The sequence below is a fragment of the Stigmatopora argus genome, chromosome 13, assembly GCF_051989625.1.
Source record: "Stigmatopora argus isolate UIUO_Sarg chromosome 13, RoL_Sarg_1.0, whole genome shotgun sequence".
Taxonomy (NCBI): domain Eukaryota; kingdom Metazoa; phylum Chordata; class Actinopteri; order Syngnathiformes; family Syngnathidae; genus Stigmatopora; species Stigmatopora argus.
This window is the reverse complement of record NC_135399.1, coordinates 17,912,634-17,921,959: the sequence shown is the minus strand read 5'-3', so window position 1 is coordinate 17,921,959 and position 9,326 is coordinate 17,912,634. Positions and strand designations below refer to the sequence as shown.

Here is a 9,326-nt window from a genome sequence, read left to right as displayed (position 1 = left end):
TTGATAGCGATAGACGTCCATTCAGTTGTCCCGGGAATTGCATGATTATTTAAATTATAAATTAAATCCATAACTCTCTTTCACCTGGCAGTACTGTTAGCAAAAATATTTGCAGTGATTTATTTATTCTCATTAAAAAATAAAATGTACAAGTCATAAAATACATTTGACCATGTTTCTATGATTAGAAATTTTACGTTAAAAAAATAGACATGCAACAAAGGTCTTTACAGTTTTTAAATTGAGATTTTTCCATTTAAAGTAGTCTTTAAATACATATTAAGAGTGTTCATTATTCTGTGAGACAACTACTTACGTTATTACATTTAAAAAATTAATAAGACAATATTAATAGTGCTTTTTCTTAGTTTAATAAACAAAAGCAGGACATTTACGATACTCTTTTAGTCCCATTGATGATGCTTTCCGTACGTGTGATCATGTGGCTTTTCAAAACTAATTAAAAACGCTTAAAATTATTTTATCACGAGTAGCTCACCATAAATAGCGGAGTGGACGTCTGACGGCGTTAATGGCAGCAAAATAAGTTTCTATCCGGGTCCTAATGAGTGGCCCACGACGCGATCATTTGGCCGTGGGATGCAACAAGACATGGAAAAAGTCGGCTTTTTACAGGTCCTCTTTAATAAAAGTCTTTACAAACACCTTGAAAGAGAGGACACCACATGCTAAGTGAAAAAAAGAAAAAAACAACGACAAGAAGGATGCTCAAAAATAGAATTTGGGGTCCCGCATTGCATAGTTTGGCTTCGGGGGTCTCGGGGCCAGAAAAGAAAATGGCCGTCGGCCGGCCCGCCGCTCAGGAGTCGTGGAAGATGGCGCCGAGCTGAGCGTTCATCAGCCGCTCGTGGTGCGAGTGTCCGTCGAAGCCCATCAGGTTGTCGGCCGGGGGGTAGACGGCGTGGGTGTGGGCGTGGCCGTGGCCGTGGGCCCCGCCCCCCAGGTGCCCGTAGCGCGCCCCGTAGGGGTAGCCCTTGTCGTACTCGGCCGCCGCCTCGTGCTTGAAGGACGAGAAGTTCCCGTTGACGCTGAGGGGCGGGCTTAGAGGCGGGTCGAAGGGGGGCCCGTCCGTCATCTGCACGCCGTCGAAGTAGGCATCCGCCACGCCGTACGCCGGACCCTTGGCCTGCTGGAAGACGTGCGAAGGGTCGGCGCTGCCGTAGGGCGGGCTGGGCAGGCCCGGCCCCGCGTAGGAGAAGTGGCCGGCGTAGTGGCCCGCCTGCGGGTGGCCCGGGAGCTCGCCCGACTCCTCGGGCAGGAAGGTGCGAGGGTTGAGCTGGAGGCAGCCCGCTACCAAGTTGGTGGTCGGCTGCGACAGACCTGGAAGGAGAGGGCCGTCAGGTCCGAACGGAGTCGGGCGCCCGTTGCCGGCCGACCGTCGCCGGCCGACCGTCGCCGGTTGCCCGTCGCCCGCCCACCTACCTTTGCAGAGGGCCTGCACAAAGGAGACCAGGTCCGGCGCCTTCCCCGAGCGCAGGATTTCGCTCAGCGTCCAGATGTAGTTCTTGGCCAGGCGCAGGGTCTCGATCTTGGACAGTTTTTGAGTTTTGGAGTAGCAGGGGACCACCTTGCGCAGGCTCTCCAGGGCGTCGTTCAGGCCGTGCATGCGGTTGCGCTCGCGAGCGTTGGCCTTCATGCGCCGGACTTTGAACCTGGAAAGCAAATAGCCGTCAGGCGACATTTTTTGGCGACCAAACGAGATGCGGTTGTCTTTTGGACAACCCCAGGGAGTCCAATCGCGTCCCCATCCGTCCATCGATTCCAATCCAAGCCCTTTTCATGCTTCTGCGGTGAATTGACGTTCGTGCCCTGACATGAATGGGAACGTCGCCTGTGGGCGGCCATCTTGGTAGGGGCAAAGAAAGTTTTTTTTTCCGTGCCCCGGCCAGGAAATAAAATGCGTTCGTCACTAGTCGAGGTCCTCTCCGTTGAAAGCGGCGGGGTGGTGCCAACCTTCCCACTTCCAAAGGATCAGACAGCCATAACGGCAGACATGGATTTTTTTCCCCGTTTTTGTGCACCTCTGAATGCGCGCCTTGGTCATCTTCTTCTTCTTGGGTCCTCGCCTTTTGGGTTTGCTGCGTCCGTCCTCCTCGTCGTCTTCCTCGCCGTCCCGCTCTTCCTCCTCGTCGTCATCCTCGTCCGCCACGCAGGGTTCGTCCTCGTCTTCCTCGGTGGCCGCTCCCGCGGGACTGCAGGCCTCCTCCAGCTCCTGCTGCCGGGCCTCCGACTCCCCGAAATTTTGCTCCGACCGTGTCATGGCGTGGCTGCTGTCAAACGTTAAGCCTTTTTGAATATTTTGTCTTGTTGTTTTGTGTATAACTTGACACTTAATTTTTTGACAAAAAATCCTCTAACTTGTTTCATGCAATTGAAATTTGCATACATTTTTAATGAACGCCCTATTTTCATGTGCCCCAAAACTATTGTTTTAAAAAAATATGAATACCATTCCCATATTCTCCTCCAAAAACCCTTTCTATTTGTTAATAGTATCTTGTTAGTTTTGACGTGACAAACAAGTGAAATATGCCATCAGGACAAATTCATGAATAAAAATAATTTGAACAAAATGTAAACTCATTTTTTTTAATACAGCAGAGGAGTTTTCAAATAATGCTGGAAGATGCACATTTGATATATGCCGTATCATCACATTTTGTTTTTAGGGTATGACGAAAAATCAATTGCCATAAAACTAAATGGAAAATGTTACCAACCGTGCAAGCATAAGGAAAGGATTATTAATGATGATTTTTTTCTCCCAAAAAGCCAAATGTCTCCTCACAAAAACAGATTGAAATGTTCTTTCCAACATTGAAACTTGTCTTTTGAGAGGGTTAGGATTAGGGTTTGTTGTCAAAGGTCCAACTTTAAAATAATAAGTAAAATCAAGAATTGCATGAAATGAATTGAATTTTCTTTCATTACCCTTCGTTGCCCCGATGGGTGTCCAATTTGATGAAAAGGACCGTACCTGGTGCTGTTGTTGCGTTCAGTTGTCGCGCATCCCGCGTGCGCGCGCGCCTGTCCAGTCAGTCGCTCCAACGCTAACGCTCCAGGGAAGGTGTGTGTCGTGCGCGCGGAGGAGGAGACGCGCTTTTATGGAGGGCGCGCTCCTTCCTGCCAAATTAGCATAGGCGGGCCACGCCCTCTCCATCCCTCGCCATATGGCACCGCCGGCGCCCGCCGTCGTCCGAAGGGGATCACGTGACCCGGCCCATCTGCCACCCTCCCTCGGCTCCGGCACCCCACCTTCGCGTGTCCAACTTGGTCTTCTTCCACTCATTTGGGACAGGAGAACTTAAGAGTTGGACGCCATGGCAACCGTGATGAGGAGGAGGAGGAGGATGAGGAAGAGAGAGGATGGTTGCTAGGTGCTAACCAGGCCATTTTGGAGTGCCTTGCTTGCTTTCTGGCTAATCTTTAACTGTCTCCAATTGACACACGGGCACGTACGCGCACGATAGCGAGTTCCATATCTTCTTTTTAACTCATTGGCCACCAATGTAGGCGAAATCTCTTGATTTGGGGGAAGTTCGGAGTTCCTTTTGATCTTGGTTTACTTCCGGCTAAAACTCAAATAGGACCACTAACAGTGATTTGATTTTATGGTTCCTCCTTAAAAGTCAACGAGAATGAATGTAGGAATTTTCTCATGGGTGCCAGTCAGAATGGAATGAGGAACGTCCATGTTGGAAATGATTGGGGCTTCGTTTCTAAAAAATAGGGGTGAGGGAGAGGGGTTAGACGTAGAGGCTTTGTTCATTTTTTGGCTCATAAAAGTTCAAACCTGGCAAAAAAGAGCAATACGTACTAGGTTGGCCCACAAAAGTAGGACTATACTGTCATGCTGTGCCGTCTGAAGACTGATCAACATCGCCACCCCGTGGAACAAAAAGAAACAGCAAACTAGTATACTTCGCTCGGGTGGACATTATTGTTATGATCAACACAAAACAATGCCCTAAAACTAACGGGAAGTGGCAGCGAATGCACGTTGTTAACCCATCCGACTCAGATGTATTGGATGTCTGTAACTGTCAATAGCAGCTGTTGAGTTTATTTTAGAACTTTTACATAGCATGCATCAAAAACATTAGGGTTTGTATCTTAGCTGCTTCCGGTATGTGACGTTAGTTTCAATATAAAATAATCAAACAATCACATCCGGGACTTTGGTGTGGTAAATAACATAAAACTAAAGGTTTTGTAAAAAGCAACTTTTAAAAACGCTACATGTTCGCCAAAATACATTGAAACTCCAATATTTAGAATACCTGAAGTGTTAGGTGCGTTTTTCTTTGAAGGAAGGCAAAAGGCAGTTTGCCTAGAGCTTGGAAGTAGACTGCGCATGCGCGGAAGAGCTAGCGCCACCGCACCGCCACCGCCAGGCTGGAGTGGCTCCAGCTAGCTCATCGGCTAGTCGGCAAGCATCTTCTCATCGTGCCGCTGAATGGCAAAAACTCCCTTATCCCTGGGGAGGAGACGTGACGGAAACCTCCCGAAGACTTCAAGGACTCCCACCATGCCAAAGATTTAACCAAAAGGTAGGAAAAGTCCAGAGTTGGGGGACGAGATGTAGGAGGATCGATCGAGAGGAAAGAGAGGGCAAGATTGGCTTGCTTGCTTGCTTGCTTGCTTGCTTGCCTCCCTCGTGAGTCAATGTAGGTCATTGTGTCTGTGGGCCGAACCCAATGAACGATGATGGTGAGGAATATGTCGATTAGAAGGCCCATGGGTCGGTCCCTCCTCACCTTTTGAAGAGGGACAGCCGAAGCACTTTTCCAGTCTGTGCTTAATTCATGGCTGGCGACAGCCAAGCTAGAGGAGCTTGAAAAATGAGCTCATTTCGCATTCAGTTTGTCAAATTAACACGTACCACGCTGTAACTTTGAAAAGTAGTCATTCACAACCTTCCCAATGTTCATTCGCCGTTTTACGTGTTTACAATTTAAGCCCTGGGCCGCCATTGACGGCGTTAGACGTCCGATCCATTTGGACTGAAGGGGATGGCTGTAGGAAACAAACACGTTCAAACGAACTCCGAACACCCGCTGCTCAATGGCGCCATCTTTGGACATTTGGATCAAGTCTTTGGGTGATAGCGGTCCAACCATTTGTTGACTTCATCGCTTGTAGACGTTTGAAGGGGAGGGCGGCAGCGGATGAACGTTCGTTCATCAGATAGATGGGACAGCTCGCGCCGTGGACGAGTTTAGAAGAAAGATGCAAAAATATCAACGGCACGGAAACCCCATGTTGTCGTCTGGCCAGGTTAGCGCAATGGAAGCTAGCGGCGTCATCGACGTGCTCCACAAGAAGCTGGCCTTCCTCTCAGGTACACGTTCGCCCGCACGCCCGTGGCTCGTCTCGGCCGAAACGGGGCGTAAAAAGCGGGGGCGGTCGTCTTGGCAGGCGGCAAGGACCGTCGCAGCGGTCTGATCCTCAGCATCCCGTTGGGCGCCGACCAGACCAACATGGAGGAGCTCGGCGACACTCTGGACTATCTGCTTAGCATACCCAGGTACGCTACGCTCGCCTCGCATTTTTTTTTGGGGGGGGTCTGTGCTTTTTAGTTGCTTGCACCTATAGAAAGACAATCTCTTTTCATCTGCTACGGTATTACTGTCGCAGTTGTTGTAAAAGGAGCCCACATTTGATGCCCGCCTGTCTCTTTTTTAGCGACAAGTGCAAGGCGCGAGGCTTCACCGTCATCGTGGACGGCCGACGCTCGCAATGGAACACGGTCAAGACGGTGGTGCTGATGCTACAGGTGAGCGCTAGCGCGACGTCGCAGCATGCCGCGGACGGCGCTCACCCTGCCGACGGCGCTCTTTCAGAACGTGATCCCGCCCGAGGTGTCGCTGGTGTGCGTGGTCAAGCCGGACGAGTTCTGGGACAAGAAGGTCACGCACTTCTGCTTCTGGAAGGAGAAAGACAGACTGGGTTTCGAGGTGAGATCCGTCCTTCCATTTGGGAGGACTTGGCTCGAGGCTCAGCCCGGTCAAATGCGTCCGATCCTCGCCGACGCTTCCCCTCCGTCAGGTGATCCTGGTGTCGGCCAACAAGCTGACGCGCTACATCGAGCCCTCGCAGCTGACCGACGACTTTGGAGGAACTTTGGACTACGACCACGGCGACTGGCTGAGCAAGAGACAGGTCGGCGCCCGCTCCGCTCCGTCCGCTTTGCTTTCGGCGTACCCGCTCAAGCTCTTTCCTCTGCCTCGCCAGGTCTTCGAGAAATTCACCAAGGAATCCACGTCCCTGCTGGATGAGCTGTCTGTCATCAACGACGGCGACAAGAGCGCCCCCCTCGACAAGTACGCGCAATTGCATCAACAGGCACAAATAGACGCGCATTCAAAAAATGTCCAAATTGAATTGCACTCAATGCCTTTAGGTCACCCAGTCTCCTGCTGCCATCGCTCGATCCTGAGACGGTGCTTCAAGCAGGTACAAATCGCCCTCTTCATTTTCTTTCTTTCTTTCCCCGTTGGTGTTTTCCGGTCTCTGAGTGTGTCCATTTGCGGCCCAACGCGGCGCCACGGCAGGTCACGAGTTGCTGTCGGAGCTCCAGCAGCGGCGCTTTAATGTCGCCGAGGGGGCGGGGCCGGGAGGCGGCGGGGGCGGAGGTCAAGGAGGTGAGGTCGCGAGAGAGACAGACAGATTTTTTTTGTTTTTTTTGGGTGACATTTGGTCTTATGGTCTTCTCGCCCCCCCCCCTCCCCTCAGCAACCACCTGGCGTCCCATGGAGGAGGAGCTTCTGGCTCAGCCTCAGGTCATGAAGCTTCTGGACTCGCTGAGGGAAAAGTACACGCGCTACCAGGAAGTTTGCCGGCAGCGCAACAAGCGCTCGCAGATACACGACGTCCACGCCAAAGTCATGCAGGTCAGTCGCGGCGAGGGGACCACAACGTGCGCCACACCACGCCACGTCCATCCCTTCAAACTGTTTTCATTTCAAACTGGCCATTCCGACCATTTCTTTTTAAAATTCTTCTGGGGCGTCTCAGGTGGTGACGTGGCTGCAAGGTCCGGGGGCGGAGCTCCTGAAGACGCATCAGGCCATCGGCGACTCCATGCGAGCGGCGCAGGCGCTGCAGCAGAAACACGAGGAGATCGAGAGTCAGCACAGCGTACGCTTCGACGTCGGCCCGAAAGACCCCGCCCACGCGCCCGTCCGTCCGTAACGAGTGTCCGCGCTCGCCGCAGGAATGGTTCGCCGTCTACGTGGAGCTCAACCAACAGATCGGGGTCCTCCTGGGCGGCGGGGGCGGCGACGACGACCAGGAAGACGCCGAAGAGCTGAAAGCGCTGCGGCAGCAGCTCAGCGACGTCTGCTACCAGCAGGCGGCGCTGCTGGAGAACCGGCAAAACGTCCTCCAGGCCGCGCACGCCTTCCACGCCGCCACGCAGGAGGTAGGGCTTTGTCGCCGCCCTTTTGCTGCCGTTAGCACGTTAGCGCTGACCCGGCCTTTGTCGCTTTCAGCTGTCTCAGCAGCTGGACGCCCTGCTGGGAATGCTGTGCGCCGACGTGGCGCCGACGGACGCCGCCCAAATTCAACACAACCTGAAAGTCTTGGAGGAGAAGCTGCAGAGCGTCGGTCCGTACCGTGCGACCGCGCGACCGTTCGATCGGCCGATTGGCCGACCCGCCGACCGGCTCACTCCCTCCCTGGCCTTGTCGCACGCAGAAGCCGGCCTGGCGACGCTGCGCCAGAAGGGGGCGCTGCTGCTGGAGCGGTCCGAGGACGGCGACGCGGCGGGCGAGCGAGGGGACGACAACGCGCGCCACGTCCACGACGTGGTGGACGACATGCAGATGAGGAAACAGAGGTGAAGGTGAAGATTTTTTTCTCGCCAAAGACTTGTTTTCAAGCCGTCGCCGCGCACGCAGGTGCGAGGACATGGTGGACGTGCGTCGCCTCAAGATGCTTCAGATGGTGCAGTTGTTCAAATGCGAGGAAGACGCCTTACAGGCGAGTCCACTCGTGCCGACGCCGCCTCGCAATCTTCCTCGGTGCTTTCGGTTCTTCCAAAATTTCCGAGAATAAGAAATTGCCATTTCAAAACGAGAGAAGATACTTTCCGATGAGGACAAGGGTGTGAAAATATTGCTTTGCGGCGTGGCCCCTCCCCTTTCCAGGCCGTGGACTGGCTGTGCGAGCTCCTGGACGCGCTACTCAAGACGCACGTGAGGTTTGGAGAGGACGCGCGCCAAACGCAAGTCTTGATGGACAAGCACAGGAAGTTTGTGGACGTGGCGCAGGTCGGTGTCGGCAGCGAGGCGACCCACGACGTCCCACCGACGCCCCCCAAAAATGTCTTCTTCCCCCTCGTCTCCAGGGCACGTACGACTACGGGCGGCAGCTGCTGCAAGCCACGGTGGTGTTGTGCCAGTCGCTGCGCTGCGCCACGCGCTCCTCGGGCGACACGCTGCCTCGACTCAACCGCGTTTGGAAGCAGTTCGGCGCGGGCGCCGACGAGCGCCAGCGTCGGCTGCAGCTCGCCCTGGCCTTCCACCGACGCGCCGACGCGGTGGGTCCGCCGCGCCCTCCGCCGAGCTCCCGCCACTCGGGGCCGCCGTTCCCGAACAAAAGATTCTTCCGTTTCAGGTGTTGGAGGACGAGCACGCCGAGGCGGAGTCTCTGGACGAGGTGGACGCTTCCGCAAAAGCCCTGCTGGACCGACTCGCCGCGCCCGTCGTCTTCCCCGATGGGTACGTAGAAACGCTAGTGGATGCGCACGGCGTCAAGTCACACTGATATACTAAACACAAAAGTACTAAAAAAAACCCGGTGACCTGATCTGTTGTGTCGGTGCCCACGTTAGGAGCGAGCAACACTTTGGCGGAGGCGGCGACTCGGCGGCAGAGTCCGACTTTGTGCGAGAGCGCCTCCTGCTGGTGGAGGAGCGCCGGCTGCGGCTGCAGGAGGCGGAGGCCGTTGCCGGGCCCCGCCCCCGGGAAGAAGCTCAGCGGCCCCTCCGCGTCATCGGGGAGGAGGAGCCCGACGAGCGGACGCCCGATGAGTGACAACGGACGTCCTATCCGAATTAAAGGCGCAGACATTTAATTTGTTCTTCCCAGCATGCTCCTTGCGCTCCCTCCCGAACAACACTACTTTTGCTTCCTTTAAAAGCAAACGAGAAGCTTTAACGGCTGTCGCTGCAGGTGTCCCCTTTGTCTCCTCCCCCTCATGAAATATTGACAATATTAATAAACTTTTTCAAGTTTGAAATTTGCATACTGCGTTGTTATTCCAACATTCCCCGTAATCAATCTTGAGATAAAAGGACATGG

At 53.8% G+C, this 9,326-nt stretch overlaps 2 protein-coding genes across 3 annotated transcripts; one reads left to right on the top strand and one right to left on the bottom strand.

The window, feature by feature from the left end:
- Positions 1 to 622: 622 nt before the first annotated feature.
- Positions 623 to 3,141, bottom strand: neurod1 (neuronal differentiation 1). 2 transcript variants are annotated; one of them, XM_077616910.1, is made up of 4 exons: positions 2,999 to 3,141; positions 2,043 to 2,291; positions 1,444 to 1,673; positions 623 to 1,341 (listed from the first exon to the last, which is right to left on the bottom strand). In XM_077616910.1, exons 2-4 carry the CDS (start codon positions 2,279 to 2,281, stop codon positions 821 to 823), a joined length of 990 nt encoding a protein of 329 aa, XP_077473036.1. In that variant the 5' UTR covers positions 2,282 to 2,291; positions 2,999 to 3,141; the 3' UTR covers positions 623 to 820. The 2 variants fall into 2 exon arrangements, with proteins under 2 accessions (XP_077473036.1, XP_077473037.1); XM_077616911.1 differs by having other exon boundaries at positions 2,043 to 2,288; positions 2,999 to 3,130.
- A 1,230-nt stretch (positions 3,142 to 4,371) lies between these two features.
- Positions 4,372 to 9,264, top strand: sestd1 (SEC14 and spectrin domains 1). Its single transcript, XM_077616908.1, has 19 exons — positions 4,372 to 4,571; positions 5,299 to 5,362; positions 5,440 to 5,548; positions 5,707 to 5,797; positions 5,865 to 5,978; positions 6,070 to 6,183; positions 6,256 to 6,344; positions 6,425 to 6,477; positions 6,576 to 6,665; positions 6,757 to 6,914; positions 7,039 to 7,161; positions 7,238 to 7,444; positions 7,515 to 7,629; positions 7,720 to 7,861; positions 7,923 to 8,004; positions 8,172 to 8,294; positions 8,372 to 8,563; positions 8,641 to 8,744; positions 8,858 to 9,264. The coding sequence occupies exons 2-19, from the start codon at positions 5,308 to 5,310 to the stop codon at positions 9,057 to 9,059; spliced, it is 2,163 nt and encodes a 720-aa protein (XP_077473034.1). The 5' UTR covers positions 4,372 to 4,571; positions 5,299 to 5,307; the 3' UTR covers positions 9,060 to 9,264.
- Positions 9,265 to 9,326: the final 62 nt, after the last annotated feature.

What these genes read in the sequence shown, in the direction of transcription:
- neurod1 (XM_077616910.1), bottom strand. Translation starts at nt 2,281, where the DNA reads ATGACACGGTCGGAGCAAAATTTCGGGGAGTCGGAGGCCCGGCAGCAG. An exon ending in ACCAAGGCGCGCATTCAGAG is followed by an intron (nt 1,674 to 2,042) that starts GTGCACAAAAAC and finishes TTTGCTTTCCAG; the next exon opens with GTTCAAAGTCCGGCGCATGA. An exon ending in TGTGCAGGCCCTCTGCAAAG is followed by an intron (nt 1,342 to 1,443) that starts GTAGGTGGGCGG and finishes CTCTCCTTCCAG; the next exon opens with GTCTGTCGCAGCCGACCACC.
- sestd1 (XM_077616908.1), top strand. Translation starts at nt 5,308, where the DNA reads ATGGAAGCTAGCGGCGTCATCGACGTGCTCCACAAGAAGCTGGCCTTC. An exon ending in GGAGAAGCTGCAGAGCGTCG is followed by an intron (nt 7,630 to 7,719) that starts GTCCGTACCGTG and finishes TGTCGCACGCAG; the next exon opens with AAGCCGGCCTGGCGACGCTG. An exon ending in CCCGTCGTCTTCCCCGATGG is followed by an intron (nt 8,745 to 8,857) that starts GTACGTAGAAAC and finishes TGCCCACGTTAG; the next exon opens with GAGCGAGCAACACTTTGGCG.